At 44.0% G+C, this 16,704-nt stretch overlaps 1 protein-coding gene across 1 annotated transcript in view; it reads right to left on the bottom strand.

The window, feature by feature from the left end:
* The window catches only part of Rrp12 (ribosomal RNA processing 12 homolog), a 47,905-nt gene that overhangs the window by 25,378 nt on the left and 5,823 nt on the right, over window positions 1–16,704 (bottom strand). The window contains exons 4-10 of the mRNA XM_041661245.1: window positions 15,698–15,774; window positions 14,311–14,416; window positions 14,006–14,122; window positions 2,903–3,041; window positions 2,690–2,817; window positions 1,954–2,052; window positions 823–914 (exon numbers count right to left, since the gene is read on the bottom strand). Coding sequence (XP_041517179.1) covers window positions 823–914; window positions 1,954–2,052; window positions 2,690–2,817; window positions 2,903–3,041; window positions 14,006–14,122; window positions 14,311–14,416; window positions 15,698–15,774 — 758 coding nt within the window. The remainder of the gene's footprint in view (window positions 1–822; window positions 915–1,953; window positions 2,053–2,689; window positions 2,818–2,902; window positions 3,042–14,005; window positions 14,123–14,310; window positions 14,417–15,697; window positions 15,775–16,704) is intronic.

Below are 16,704 nucleotides of genomic sequence, written 5' to 3'. Positions count from 1 at the left end.
AACAAACAAACCCAACAACTGAACAAAACAAAGAATCCAGCTGTGAGATGGCCCAGTGATAAAGGTGCTTGCTGCCAAGTCTGATGACCTGAGAGCAATCCTTAGAACTCATATGGTAAGGAGAGAACTCACTCCCAAAAGTAGCTTTCCGAGAGAGAGAGAGAGAGAGAGAGAGAGAGAGAGAGATATGCCGGGTGGTGGTGGCACAACTTTAATCCCAGCTCTTGGGAGGCAGAGGCAGATGGATCTCTGTGAGTCTGAGGCTAACCTGGGCCATACAGAGAGTTCCAGGACAGGTGTCAAAGCTACAGAGAAACCCTGTCTCAATAACCCTCAAAAGAACGATATCACCTTCACCAAAATGTACAGAGTAAGCAGAGAATCGGACTCAAACTTGGCTCCAGCCCAAAAGGCACTGTCCTCAGTGTGCCTCGCTGTTCACGGGTGAGGAAGGACCTGGACTAACAGGACGGCCTTGCTGCCCTACCCTTGCTTTTTCTTTTCTTTTTTCTTTTTTTTTTTTTTTTTTTTGTTTTTTCGAGACAGGGTTTCTCTGTGGTTTTGGAGCCTGTCCTGGAACTAGCTCTTGTAGACCAGGCTGGTCTCGAACTCACAAAGATCCGCCTGCCTCTGCCTCCCAAGTGCTGGGATTAAAGGCGTGCACCACCACCGCCCGGCTACCCTTGCTTTTTCTAACACAAGAGCTGATCCTCACCCACGTAACACAGACCTTGGGGCTGAATGGCTCATGTCCCTCCCATCTGCACACACAGCAGACAGCCTAATGGGAGCCCCTAGGGTTGACTTCTAGCACATTCCTACCTGACCAGGTTGATGTGGGCTTTCTCCATAACCTTCAGCCAGGCCAGCAAGGGCTGTAAATCATTCTCACTGGGGACGTAGTCATACAAGGCCTAGAGGGGAACAGGAGTCAGCAGGTGAGTCTCAGCAGTAGTCCCAAGGATGACGACCTTTCCTATACCCTTGTGAAAGCACTGTAAGGACCAGTCAGAACCCCCCTCCCCCACCACCTGGCTTCCAGGCCCAATCTTCTAGAAACACAAGGCTCTAGGAATGGGAATGAGGCACTCACACACCTCCTGGAGTCATCTGAAGCCAGAGCCCTTCTCTGAGGACATGAACTTCAGTGTACACTTTGCAAACAATTTGGAGAAGATTTATGTAGCAGGCTTTCGTGGATCACTAGCCCCCAGATCATGCATGCAGAGACTTATTATTAGTCATGACTCATTATTAATTAATTAAATTATTAATAATAATTTGACCTTAGACTTAGGCTGGTTTCTAGCTAGCTCTTTTAACTTAAATTAGCGCATTTCTGTTAACCTATGTGCTGCCCCGAGGCTCACTGACCTCATCTATGGACTGTCCATCCTGCTTTCCTGCTTCCTCCATGTCTGGCTAGCTGGACCCCCACTTTTCTCTGCCCCCCCAGCCCAGTCTACCCCTTCTCTGCCTAGCTATTGGCTGGTCAGCTTATTATTAGACTGATCAGGTCTTAGGCAGGCAAAGTGTAACAGTTACACATTTTTATATAGTTAAACAAATACAGCATCAACAAAGACAACACATCGTTACATAGTTAAACAACTGTTCTGCAATACAAACAAATTCAACACCTCTTTACAAAGTTAAACAAATATTCTATTCCACAATAGATTTATGTCTGCCTCCAAAAGTCCACCTACATGTATCTGCAGTTAAAAGCCTCCCTCAAGCTGAAATCATTTATATTACCCTGATCAGGCAAGAGTTGGTGCCCATCTCCCCTGCCACTGATGCCAATCGCTCAGCTTCAAGCTTGATCATTCTCCACCGGGACAGCTTAGCCCATGTTACCCCATCGTTGAAGCAAGGCAGCAGAGCTGGCCCTCCCAGCAGAACCTTCCAAAGAGTTACCCTCCAGTCTCCCCACACCCAAATCAGCCTCACCGTGATGATCTGAGCGTTGAGTTCTGCAGACAAGGTGCTGGTGCTGGGCTTGGCATGGAAGAGGCTATGGAAGGCCTGCATGGCACAGGCTGTCACGAGCTGCAGAAGACACACACACTTAGAGGAAGCACAACTTTCACAGCTGCCCCAGAGCTCCACCATATGAGCTATGAGCTGAAAAGAGCCCATAGGTACCCTAGACTCCCATACACCCTGAAGACTGCACTCTATCTAGTAAGACATGGCAACCTGGCAACCAATAAAAGAAAAAGCTTCAAATGATTTAAGGATGGCAACGGCTCAGTGCTAGAGCCCTTGTACGGTGTGCATAAAGGCCCTGAGTTCAATCCCAAGTACCACTAGAAAACAAAAATTAGGGCTCAACAGGTTAAGTGCCACCCAAGCCTGATAACCTGGGCTCAATCACTGACTCAACTCCCCAAAGTTGTTCTCTGACCACACACACATACCCACATACACACAGACACACACATGAATCTCAAGTCAGTTTCCAAACATACTTAAGGTGATCCTGCCCATTCTGACACTATGGATGATGTGTTGTCCTTGGCTAATGGCAGAAGCAGGGTCAAGGCAGTGAGAGCCTCAGGGATTAACAGCAGGGATTACAGAATACACAACTGAATCCAGGGACTGGTTTTGTTTTGTTTGTTTGTTTTTGCTTACTCAATGAATTCCCTATATTGGCCCTATTTTTCCAGTGTCCTGAGCTTACCACATGGTTCAAGGTCATGACCCGAAGCAGAGTCTCACTGCAGCTCTTCACCAGGGCTTCTGGGAAGCAGGGCAGCATGTCCTTCAGCAGTGTTAGCATGTGCAGTGTGGTGGTAGCCTCCCGGGCACCTGGCAGACAAAGGGGAGTTTTAGTCCTAATTCTCCTGTTCTGCCCACACTTCCCCTCCACCCGCCCTGGGCCTGCCCTCCTCACCTCCAGACTTCTCAATCTCCTGGATGCAGAACTTAGCAGTGGAAACAGCAGCAGGATGGTGGACAGGGGCCTTTTCACCAAACATGAAGTCACTGCCCTTGAGAACTGAGCACACTCCATGCTGAGCAGCCTTACGGATCTGAAGGGAAAGCGAATGAAGGTCAGATCAGCATTTTGAGTGCTTGGTGCAGCTCCCCTAGCAGCCTGATGGGACACCTCTATATATGATACCCACTGCTGTCAAGATCATAGCACCGTACAGTCCTTAGCCTGCTGACGGGTCAAATGGCCGAGGCAGCCCAGACACTCTATCTCTGGGCAGCAGGGTTCTCATCTTCAGGCAGGGATGTAGTCATTTAATTTCCCAGCAATGCCAGTACCACTAAACCAGGCACTGCTTGGGTATTAGCATCGTGGTGAGAGTAGACAGCACTTGCCTGAGGCAAAGAATAAACAAATATAGAGCAGAAGGTAAAAGATACCTTGCAGGACTGGAGATGGTTCAGAGGTTAAAAGCACTGGCTATTCTTGCAGAGGACAAGTATCTAGTATCTAGGACCCACATAGAGATTTACAAACCTAACTCCAGTTCCTGGGTATCTGGTGTTCTTGTCTAGCCTTCACAGGCACCAGACATACATGCAATACACATACATATACACAGGCAAAACACTCATATACCTCTGGGTGTGATGGTGTACATCTTTAATCTCAGCACTAAGAAGCAAAGGCAGGCAGATCACTGAGTTTTGAGGTAGCCAGGGCTGTAACGGCGTAAATGAATGCAGACAGAGTGTAAAAATATATATATAGCTTTAATGTAGAAATAGACTTACAGAACCACCGTTCCCGCGGAGACCAGGAAAGCAGAAGCGAGAAGCTCGGAGCTTGCTCGCCAAATTTATAGGCAGACATTAGCCCGAGGCGAACACGCCCCTTAAGGGGCGGGACTTATCCCTACATCTCCCCTTTTTGTCTAAATAAGACAGAACTAAACCAAATACAACTACATACAATAACAACAAATAATAAATACAACAAACAATATTGAGAACAAAAGCTTTGCTAAACATTCTATCTCAAGAAGTCCAAATAATGTAAAGAGTAACTACAATTATATAATCTTCAACTCAGTCAAAGATCTGAGAAGGGAATAAACACTACTCAACAAACGAGATATATCCAAAATGTGCAACAATTGACAGAGACAACTGACTACCTGGGCAATCACCCAAAGTCTCGTTTGCAACGTTGAGTCAACCAATTTTGGCTAAGGCCTAACATAACTGACATACCATTATTAAAGGCAAGGAACTTTTCAAAACTATCTTACCCTGTCTTGGCAGGATATGACAGTCCTGTTTTATCCATTGATGCACGCTCTGTATCTGTGTCAGTGGTTGAGGTATGGGCATTTCTTTGCCCAAAGGCCAGTTCTGCCAAATAGAAAGGCTCCAGATGGAGTGTTTTTGGTGCTCAACATTCTCTCGGGAATAGAGCGGTGTTGCCAGGAGCAATTGTGTCTCACTATCACGAAACTCTGAGTTAGATTAAAGGCCATTTTCTACAGCTCTTTGAAGAGGTTGAAGATTATCTATCTATACTGAGTATAATCTCTATATATCTAAAGAACCTGATTAGTCTAATTATAAATGACAAACTTAGATGACAATTAGTCTATATAATTCTCAATATCTATCTAACTTAAAGAATAAGACAATAAACAACTGTGAAACAAATGAGGACAATGACCTCCAAATATAAACAATGTACAAATATACATTGCAGTAGGTAAATATATATCAATACACAAATATTATATAAGTATCTTAATCAGAGGTAGAAATGTACACTGCAATATGGTAAATATATACAATATATATATATCAATACAATATATGTCAATACATAAGAATGTTTTAAACAGAGGTAGAAACATGCATGCGTACAATAGTCCATATAATTTAACTTTGTTTCATTATACAAGAATTGATACCAATATATTTGTCTAAAAGCAGTAACTCACAATTATAAATCTATTATCCCATCATTCCCTCTTTTTTTTTTTTTTTTTCAAAATGATCCTTGAGCTTATAAAATTCCTCTCCCAACCCTCAATCATATACTAATTATAATCAACCCCTAAATGATGTCCCTAAACCCAAGGGCAAACTTTACTGGGAGAGGGGACGTCGTTCTCTAGAATTACTTCCTGCTGTCATAGGGGCGACGTTCTTTCTGGGGGATCCTGTGAAAGTAAAATGATGGTTAAATTTCAAGATAATGTCTTTTAAAATTGCAAATAGTCTCTGAGTATTTTCGTGCAGGTCTGGCCAAAATGTTGTATAAGATGTGCACCATTTCAGCTAACCAAGTTGGAACTGTCTTGTGCAGCTGGTATCAAAAGCAGGTCTTGTAGTAGCGCTATCAGTATCATGACGTCATATCAACCAGGTGGAGTTGTTGTTATGGGGCCCCATCTTCTTCCTGGAAACTTCAAATGTCACTTCAGGAAAAACTCATTGTTCATTATGAAAAACTTAAACATTAATCATATAGACATATATATATATATATATATATATTCAATGAAAGACATGATAGATATATTCAATGAAAAGTATGATAGATATGAAGAAATGCAAAGATGTTTTCTAAACTCATATTTCTTTCTGTCCCATATCATGGCTCTTGACATGAGACAGAAATTCCAGAAACTCTGGGTTTTTCTCTTACCAACAGGCTTGGAATTGGAGAGGGACTGAGCCAGAGTCCAACTTCAAAACCAGCTTTATAAATTTAGAAATATGGTTTAATATTACTTACACAACCCATTCAGTTGTCTTGATATTTCCTATTGGGCAGGTATTTTTCCATCTGTCAGTATCCAAACAACCAGGGTTCCTTGAATTTCTCAAAGATGAGTGTTTCCCTGTGGAGATAAGAACAGAACCCTGCCCCCATTTTATATGTTTTTCTTACCACCTGTATGAATATCATCGTTGTGGATGAGTTGTCATTTCTCCTTTCCAAGAGGTTTCTCCTCTTCAAATCGAAACTTTATTAATTTTGATGGTATCCACAATTTTTCTTCTCCTGTGGAAACAAGAGCAAAACCCCTTCCCCAACGTAGCACATCTCCTGGCTTCCACTGAGAGGTCAGCACATCTTTGAAATAAATCGGTTGATTTAGTTCAGCAGACTTTTCCATTATCCAATGTCTTTCTGCTGCTGTCGTTCCTTTCTCATTAGCGTTAAGAAAATTCAAGGTTAATAAAGCATTATGTAATCTATTTCTGGGGGTATTTTCGGTCCCTTTCTGTTTGTTCAGCATATCCTTTATAGTACGATTTGATCTTTCTATAACTGCCTGACCTGTAGGATTATTTGGTATACCTGTAATGTGTTTTATATTATAATATTCAAAAAAGCATTTCATTTTCTTAGATACATATGCTGGACCATTATCTGTCTTTATTTGCGCAGGTATACCCATGATGGCCATAACTTCCAATAAATGTGTGATTACTGAATCAGCCTTTTCTGAGCTCAGGGCAGTAGCCCATTGAAAACCTGAATACGTGTCTATGGTGTGGTGTACATATTTTAATTTGCCAAATTCTGCAAAGTGGAACACATCCATCTGCCAGATTTCATTCCTTTGGGTGCCCTTTGGATTAGCCCCTGCAGGCAGTGGCGTTTGGTTATAGAAAGAGCAAGTAGGGCATTTCTTTACAATCTCCTTAGCTTGTTGCCATGTAATTGAAAACTCTTTCTTCAAACCTTTGCTATTAACATGATGTTTTTTATGAAATTCAGAGGCTTGTAGCACACTACCAATCAATAATTGATCAATTTCTGCATTACCTTGTGCTAGAGGACCTGGCAGACCCGTATGGGATCGGATGTGTGTTATGTACATAGGGCAAAGCCTGTTCCTGATCAAATCTTGAACCTGGAGGAACAATGAGGTTAGTTCAGTATCATCAGGTATAAATTCAGCAGTTTCAATATGTAAAATAACTCTTTCTGCGTATTGTGAATCTGTAACTATATTAATAGGTTCTTTAAAATCCCTTAGCACCATAAGAATGGCATATAATTCCGCCTTCTGGACAGAATTATACGGACTTTGTTCCACCTTATCCAAGTCTTCTGATTTGTAACCTGCCTTCCCTGATTTATTGGCATCAGTATAGAATGTACGGGCTCCAGTTATTGGAGCATCACGGACGATTCGAGGAAGAATCCAAGAGGTTCTCTTTATGAAGTTAAGCCGCTTGCTTTTTGGATAGTTGTTATTAATGTCTCCCAAAAAATTAGCACAAGCTCTTTGCCATGGTTCATTATCTTCCCATAATTTCTTTAGTTCATCAGCAGTGAAAGGCACTATAATTTCTGCTGGGTCTATGCCTGCTAGTTGACGAAGTCTCAGCTTGCCTTTTATAATTAACTCAGAGACTTTTTCCACATAAGTTTTCAGTTTCTTACTTGGTTTATGTGGTAAAAAGATCCATTCCAAAATAATATCATCTCTCTGCATTAAAATTCCTGTAGGAGAAATTTTTGATGGTAGTATGACGAGAATACAATCGAGCTCTGGATTCACCCTGTCCACATGTGCCTGTTGTAATTTTTCCTCAATCATTGTCAGTTCCTTTTCTGCTTCAGCTGTTAATTCTCTGGGACTGTTTAAATCCTTATCACCATCCAAGGTTTTGTTCAAATGAATTATTAGATCAGGTGTTATTCCAATAGCTGGTCGTAGACTGGAAATGTCTCCTAACAGTCTTTGAAAGTCATTAAGAGTCCGTAGGCGATCTCTCCTAATTTGTGCTTTTTGTGTCTTAATTTTTTGCAAACCTATTTTATAACCTAAATAATTAACAGAATCTCCCTTCTGAATCTTTTCAGGAGCTATTTGCAATCCCCATTTAGGTAAAAGTATCTTTATTTCTTCAAACAGTCTGTTCAAGGTATCCATGTTTGAATCGGATAACAAGATGTCGTCCATGTAATGGTATACTATAGATTTGGGAAATTTCTTGCGTATTATTTGCAATGGTTGGTTCACAAAATATTGGCACAGGGAGGGGCTATTTAACATACCCTGGGGGAGAACGGTCCAGTGGTACCTCCTCGAAGGTTGAGAATTGTTATAACTAGGCACTGTGAAGGCAAATTTTTCTCTATCTTCTTTTTGCAAAGGTATAGTGAAAAAACAATCCTTTAAATCAATAACTATGAGAGGCCATCCTTTTGGTAATAAAGAGGGCAAAGGAATTCCAGATTGCAGAGGGCCCATAGGTCGAATAACCTTGTTGATGGCCCTGAGATCTGTCACCATTCTCCATTTACCTGATTTTTTCTTAACCACAAATACAGGAGAATTCCAAGGGCTGGTAGATTCTTCTATATGTCCAGCATCTAATTGTTCTTGTACCAGCTGTTCTAAAGCCTGTAACTTTTCCTCAGCTAAAGGCCATTGCTTTGTCCATATTGGTTTCTCAGTCAACCATTTTAGAGGCAAGGCTGTTGGTATCTCTGAAGGGACATCAATTGCTTGTTCTTTTACAGCCCGAATGGCCGGTTTTCTCCGTTTGTAATATCTTTTAATATTATTCTCAGAAATATAGGCTCTAGATTTAGCAGGAATGTTAATTTCAGTATTCCATTGTTGTAATAGGTCACGACCCCATAAATTCATTGCGATATTGGCTACATATGGCTTTAATTTTCCTATTTGTCCCTCTGGCCCTATACATTCAACCCATCTCGTGCTCTGCCTTACTCGAGATAGGGTTCCAATTCCCAGGAGCTGAACATTTACATTCTGAAGAGGCCAATACGGATGCCAAGATTCTGGGGTAATGATACTTACATCAGCACCTGTGTCCAGCAGGCCAGTAATAAAAATGCCATTTACACACACTCTCAGTTTAGGTCTTTGATCATTTATAGAAGTTTGCCAAAACACACGTAACTTATCTTTCTGATCATTATTGCTTGTAACAGTAGGCATGGGGCTTCCTAATTGTCCTGATGAGGCACGTTCTCTGCAGAAACTGGATATGACTGAACCATGTTTGCCATGGGGGCCTGTGAGGCCCCCCCTCTCACGTTTCCCGACTGTATCAGGTTGCCTTGTCTATCTCTTGTAGACCTGCATTCATTCGTCCAATGTCTCCCCTTTCCACATCTTCTACATAAACCTGAAGGCTGAGTCCTCCTATTTCTGTTATTTCTATAAGATGCATTATTATTATTTCTGAAAGATGCATTATTATTATTATTATTATTATTATTATTATTATTATTATTTCTGAAAATCCGTTGTCTACAATTCCTTTTAATATGACCCATTTTTCCACAAGTAAAACATTTGGTATTCTGGTGTCTCCTTTTACCATTGGAAATTGCTTCTTCTACCCATGCTTCAGTGCCATAATCAAATGTATCAACATTGAGTGTATGCAAGACCCATTCTTCCAACGGTGCTGATCTGAGCTTTAAAGGACCCAAAATCCTTTTGCATTCCACATTTGCATTTTCATAAGCCAAAGACTCAATCATTATACGTCTTGCTTCTGGGTCAGATATTCCTATTTGTACAGCCTTAGTTAATCTTTGTAAAAAGTCACTAAAGGGTTCTCTCTGACCCTGTTTAACTCTGACAAATGATTCCATTCTCTGTCCTGGGTCTTGTACCCTGTCCCAAGCCCTTAAGGCTGCTGTAGTACACATGGAGAGTGTGTTTTCATCCAAATTAGCTTGTTCCTGAGGATCGGAAAAGGGCCCTTCACCTAGAATTTGATCTAGGGAAATGTCAATTCCCTTCGCTTTTTCCTGCTGTTCTAAGAGTCTAGCCTCTTGCCTGAATAAGCATTTCCATTTCAATTGCGGTCCACTCTCGAGTACCGCAGAGCTCAGCTGGAGCCAGTCCGAGGGGGTTGCTCTGCTTGTCGTGGCCCAAGATTTTAGCATCTCTTTAACAAAAGAGGCTTGCATCCCAAAAGTCATGACAGCCTGTTTTATTTCCTTGAGATCATTCATACGCACAGGCTCCCATGTATCCTCCTTGATGACCCTAGGGTTTTTGGAACCAATCACCTTCTCTGTTGTTATTACGGGAAAGGCAGGTAGAGCTGTAGGTAGAGCTTTGTGGAAATTGTCCCGGAGAGACTTACCCACAGATGTAGTTAAAATTTTCCTTTCTACCCTTTGCTCTTCTTCATCAGAATTTAGAAATTCCTCAATCTTTTCAATTCTATTCACCATTGCCTTCTGCAATGTCTGAATCTCCTGTCCAGAATTATGTTCCAAAGCCTTCATTGAGGATTCTAATGTATGAAGTTTGTCCGTTAGAGATAACATCTCATCTTTGGACATAATTTTTATGGCATAAACCGTGCCTTCTTGTATTGACAATCTTTCCGTCAATCTGTCATAAGCTTTAGACAAAATCCGATTGTCACATTCAGCAGTTTTGATTCTTTCAGTTAATGTTTCATTTCCTACAGAAAGGGACTGAATCTTATGGTCCAGATCAGCTGTTCCCTCTTCTATAGTAATGAATTTCTCCTTAACATCAGCCTGAAGAACTTCAACCTGATTCTTGAGAAGATTGTTATCAGCCTGGAGAAGTTCAAACTGATTCTCGAAAAGATTGTTATCAGTCTGGAGAACTTCAACCTGATTCTTGAGAAGATTGTTATCAGCCTGGAGAACTTCAAACTGATTCTTGAGAAGATTGTTGTCATTCTCAATTGTTTTTAAGCGTTCAATCTCTACCTTAAGAATCCTGGATTCGTCTCGTAAAGACTTTATCATATTTCTATTATCAAACCATTTGGTGCCAATGAAAACTAAGAATCCCAGAAGGATCCATATATGTGGGGTGATAGACACCTCTTGTAAAATCTCCCACATGGTACAATTAAAAAAATCATTAAATTCTTGAACAGTAATGTGTTCAGACATTTTATTTATAAAAGAAAATTTTTTTACCTGCAATGATCGGTTCCTGCCTGTGGTGGTCTCTGTGTTTTTGGAGCCTGTCCTAGAACTAGCTCTTGTAGACCAGGCTGGCCTTGAACTCACAGAGATCCGCCTGTCTCTGCCTCCCAAGTGCCGGGATTGAAGGCGTGCACTACCAAGGCCTTCCAGGCCTCAAACTCACAGAGATCTGCCTGCCTCTGCTTCCCAAGTGCTGGGATTAAAGGCGTGCTCTACCACTGCCTGGCCGGCCTCAAACTTGTGATCCTCCTGCCTCTGCCTCCTTCAGCAAATCCTACCGGCGTGGGCCACCACAACCGGCCAAGTAACTTTGTAACAGACCAAATCTGACGCTGTGGCAGCTTTTGTTGCAAAACCGCAATTACTTGAGCTTCTGCTAATTCAGGCAGTGGGGTTCCGCTGCAAAACTTAGCCAAGGCAGGCAGAATGGGCCTGTGTCACCGAGTGTGTCTCGGACTCAGCACTGGGGCCGGAGTCACGAACTGAAAAACAGCACCCGGGAGGGTACTGTGTTAGCTAGCGGGCTACCCGCTTGAGTCGGGGGCAAAATAGCCCGACGTTGGACGCCAAAATGTAACGGCGTAAATGAATGCAGACAGAGTGTAAAAATATATATATAGCTTTAATGTAGAAATAGACTTACAGAACCACCGTTCCCGCGGAGACCAGGAAAGCAGAAGCGAGAAGCTCGGAGCTTGCTCGCCAAATTTATAGGCAGACATTAGCCCGAGGCGAACACGCCCCTTAAGGGGCGGGACTTATCCCTACACAGGGCTATGTAATGAGACTCTTTCTCAAAAAAACAAAACCAGTAACAAAAATACTCACACACAAAAATAAGTATTGATGACATGAATACACAAGGAAGAAGGCAGGAGACTTCCAGGTTACAAGTACTTCAAAAGGGGTGAAAATCTCCTCCTGAATATTAACCTTCATCAGGCGATGAAAGGAGACAGAGACAGAGACCCACACTGGAGCACCGGACAGACATCTCAAGGTCCAAATCAGGAGCAGAAGGAGAGAGAGCATGAGCAAGGAACTCAGAACCGCGAGGGGTGCACCCACACACTGAGACAATGGGGATGTTCTATCGGGAACTCACCAAGGCCAGCTGGCCTGGGTCTGAAAAAGCCTAGGATAAAACCGGACTCACTGAACATAGAGGACAATGAGGACTACTGAGAACTCAAGAACAATGGCAATGGGTTTTTTTTTTTTTTTTTGGTTTTTCGAGACAGGGTTTCTCTGTGGCTTTGGAGCCTGTCCTGGAACTAGCTCTGTAGACCAGGCTGGTCTTGAACTCACAGAGATCCGCCTGCCTCTGCCTCCCGAGTGCTGGGATTAAAGGCGTGCGCCACCATCGCCCGGCGGCAATGGGTTTTTGATCCTACTGCACGTACTGGCTTTGTGGGAGCCTAGGCAGTTTGGATGCTCACCTTACTAGACCTGGATGGAGGTGGGTGGTCCTTGGACTTCCCACAGGGCAGGGAACCCTGATTGCTCTTTGGGCTGACGAGGGAGAGGGACTTGATTGGGGGAGGGGGAGGGAAATGGGAGGCGGTGGCGGGGAAGAGACAGAAATCTTTAATAAATAAATAAACAGAAAAAAAGAAAAAAACAAAAGGGGTGAAAATCGTTGTATGTTCCTAGCCCTAAACTTCTGAGGAAGCAGCATGGATCCACTTGCTGAAGGCCTGTGATAGAGCAGACTGTACCCGGCGTGAGACTCCACACAACCCTGCAGTAAGACTGGAAGCATCTCTTAATGAGGCCCAGGCTTATAGACAGTAAGTAATTTGCCCAAGGCGACACTGCAAGATGAATTAAGAATCCAGCTCAGCTGGGCAGTGAAGGCTCAGGCCTTTAATCCCAGCACTCAGGAGGTAAAGATAGGCAGATCTTCGTTGATTCTGAGCCCAGCCTGGTCTACATAGTTCTCGGACAGCCAGGGGACACAGAAATCATGTCTTGAAAAACAAAAATAAAAACAAGATGAGAGAGAGAGAAAAAAAGAGAGGGAGCGAAAGAGGGAGGGAACGAGGAAGAGAGGAAGTAAGAAAGGATCCAGCTCAGAGCTGGGACTGGTGGTGCAGACTCTGTAAGTCCAGCTGCTGGGGAGCTGAGGGAAGGGTGAAAGCTCAAGGCCTAAACTACAGATGAGTTCAAGCCAATGGGGAGCTTAGTAAGAGCCTCTCTCAGAACAAAACAGCAAAAATGGGCTGGGGATGTAGGTCAGCGGTAGAACGCTTGTCTAGGATACATAGGGTAGGTTCAACCCTCCAACAACAAAAAAATGGGGGAGGGTGACTCCAAGTTAGATCTGTGTGACTCTAGGTCCTCTGTCAAGGCTGCCATCTCCCTGCCAAGGGAAAGGAGGACTGTGGAGGCTGCAGAGAGACTCCTGCCGAAGAAGGGGTGCCCCTCATTCTCTGGATTTCAGGGGACAAGGCCTCAGAAATGGGGAGCAGAATCTCAGGCCTTGGGCTGGAAATAGTGATGTGAGCCTTTAATCCCAGGCAGGAGGACCTCTGAGTTTAAAGCCAGCCTGGGCTATATAGCAAGTCCCTGGATATCCAGGTTATTGAGACCTTGTCTCAAATAACAACAACAAAATTCAGCACCTCAGGACTTAGGGTTTGGGAGTTGGCTTAGCAGGTAAGAGTGTTTGTACAAACAGGAGGACCTGAGTTCATCTTGTGGCCTCTGTAAACATCTGCACACAGGTCTCCCTCTCTCTCCCCGCTCCCCACTAAATAAATTTAAAAAAGAAAAATAAAAGTCAGGCATAGGTTACAGCATGCACTTTTAAACCCTGGCACTACATGGGATGCAGACAAGAGGACCACTGGGGCTTAGTGGTCTCCAGCCTTGTTCCAGGCTTAATGAGAGACTCAGGGAATAAAGGGTTAAGGCTGAGAACGGTAAGGGGAGGACATTCTGCATGTGTGAGTGTGTGAATCTACAAACATGTGCATACACCACTCACGTGCACATACAACAAACCAAAAACAAACCAGGACTCTAAAGTCACCTTCCCAACCTGGCTCTGACAGGCTGACTCCCGGGGCAGCCTATCAGTCTCACCTTGGGCTTGGCATGCACGGTGAAGCTCAGCAGCCCGTGATACACCTGAAGGGTTACAGGGTAGCCCCAGGCCTCCAAGTCTTGTTTCCGAAGGAGGATGGCCAGGCAGGAGAGGACCTTAAAGAAAAAATGTCAGAAAGTCTCTCAGTTTTACCAGCCTCAGGGAAAGAGTTCAGGGACTCACCAATCCTGGGAAAGCTCCACAAGCTCTGTTTGAGGACCCATGGGGTGCCTAAACCACCCCCAAGGAAGGAGGGGCCCATGCTTTGACTGCATTCACGGGACTCAGGAATCAGCAGACTGACCCATCTGAGCGCAGAACTGGAGCCACTGCTTGCCTGGGCCGCCATGATGTCCATGAAGGCTTTGGAGGTCTCGGAGAACTTCTTAACGAGCACCGGACTGGGCACACTGCAGGGAGAACAGAAAGTCAATCCAGAGAGGCCAAAGAAAAGTAACTGAGACAGGCCCTGGTGTCAAGGGCAGAGCGCTGCTGGCCCGGCTATTCAGTGAGACCCCATCAGCATAGGGGCTCACCTTTCTGCCACTCAGAGTAGGGTGCTTTCCATGCCTGAGCTCTGGGCCTCTGCCTTTCCCACCAGCCAGCCTCTACTGTCTAAGAAGGGATCACACAACCCATATAAGATCCTCTTTCCCTGGGAAGCCTGGTGGCAATGACTCAGTGCCACTGCCCTTCCCAGGGACCAATGTTCTTTCCAGGATGTGATGCCCAAGTCACTTCCAGGCCTGATGCAGAAGGCCCGTGGACAGTCAGGTATCTTCTTTTGATTTTTTTTTCCCGGGATTTTTATTTGTTTGGTTATGTTTTATTTTACTTTTAACTATGTGTGCATATGTGTATCTATGTGTGGGGACGTACACAGAAGCGCAAGTGCCTGTGGAGCTAAGTCACTGAGTCATAGGAGCTATCGGCAGTCATGAGCTGCCCACATGCACTGGGAATTAACTCTGACCCTCTGCAGTACACACTCGTAACTGCTGAGATAGTGCAGCCCCTTTGTTTACTTTTTGAGACAAGGTCTCATGTAGCTCAGTCCGGCTTCAAATTTACTGTATAATCAAGTATAACTCTGTGGCCTTTACTACTCGCTCTGATGGACCGTGACCCGGAACTGTGAGCTAAAATAAACATTTTCTCCTCCGAGTGACTTTTTGAGAATGAAACTGAAACACACATTCTGAAGCTCTCACAAGGGTCTGATTCCATAGCATGGGTATATTCTCACTGCTGGACATAGCCAAATATTTTAATATTTAAAATACACTTAATTGTATTTATTGTGTATATTCGTGTCCCTGTGTGTGTGTGAATGTACACACGTGTGCTGGTGCCTGTGGAGGAAGAAGGGAGCACTGAAACCTTCAGAGTTTGAGTTACAGGCATTTGTGAGCTGTCTGGACAGGGTACTGGGATCTGAACCCTGGTATTCATGACTGGGCAGCAAGTGCTCTTAACTGCTGAGCTGTCTCTCTAACCCAAACACTCACTCTGATCTTAAAAAACAAATACGTGGGGCTGGGAAGACATTCTCTCTCTCTCTGTCTGTCTCTCTCTCTGTGTCTCTCTCTGTCTCTCTGTCTCTCTCTCTCTCTCTCTCTCTCACACACACACACACACACACACACACACACTGAAAAACCAGTATCTTGCCAAGCCCAAGCTGGACTCACCGTTTTAAGACAAGGTTCAGTAAGTAAGCAACGGCAGCCAGTGACTCTGGGGACTCCACGGCTTCCATTGTTGTCATCTGAGGGCCAGAGTGAGAGGGCGTGAATAGATAAAATAACACACTGTACACACAGGAAAGCATGGGTGGCAGGACGGACCCATGTGCTGCTGAGAGTTATGACTAAGATCCTATTCATGGTATATAAGGTTTGAGTTTGAGCTCTGCCACTGTGTAAGTTTGGCCTAATAACCTTGTTTTTTACTTTATTTATTCTTTGAGACAGTGTATCCCTACATAGCCCTGGCTGGCCTTGAACTCCCAGAGATCCTCTGCCTCCCAAGTGCTCTAGAGTAACCTTCTGTGACTTAGCTTTTTCTTATAAAATGGGGGTAAGAATATTTCATTTTGGGAGGTGGTAATGCACACACTCAGGAAGCAGGGTAGGCAGATCTCTGAAGTCTGAGTCCCCCCCTCAGAGTTACCCTGTAGGCCAGCCTGATCTACAGAGCTAGTTCCACGACAGCCAGGGCTACACAAAGAAACCCTATCTCAAAACAAAACAAAACAAAAAAAAGGAAGGAAGACTGCACCATCTTATGCAGCTGGGTTACCTAAATCACCTTCCTACTATGTGCAAAGCCCTGAGTACAGTTCCTAGTTCTGCAAAAGAAAACAACCACAGTGGAGCTGATGCTGTACGTGTGACCACAGCACTCAGGAGGCTAGGGTCGGAGGAGATTGACATGAGTTCCACACCAGCCTGAGTTCCACAGTGAAAACCCATTGCAAACATAACCGCCCCAAATTGTCCCCAAACTATCCTGTAACTTCTGTAAAACTCTATGGTACCCTCATGAGAATAAAAATAGTAAATGGGCCAGGCGGTGGTGGCATACGCCTTTAATCCCAGCACTTGGGAGGAAGAGGCAGGCGGATCTCTGTGAGTTTGAGGCCAGCCTGGTCTACAAGAGCTAGTTCCAGGACAGGCTCCAAAGCCACAGAGAAACC

This window comes from Microtus oregoni, unplaced genomic scaffold, assembly GCF_018167655.1.
Source record: "Microtus oregoni isolate MIOR12 unplaced genomic scaffold, Mior012 000012F_ref0000307, whole genome shotgun sequence".
Taxonomy (NCBI): domain Eukaryota; kingdom Metazoa; phylum Chordata; class Mammalia; order Rodentia; family Cricetidae; genus Microtus; species Microtus oregoni.
Note: the sequence above shows the minus strand (reverse complement) of the source record. Positions and strands in the feature narration are given on the sequence as shown.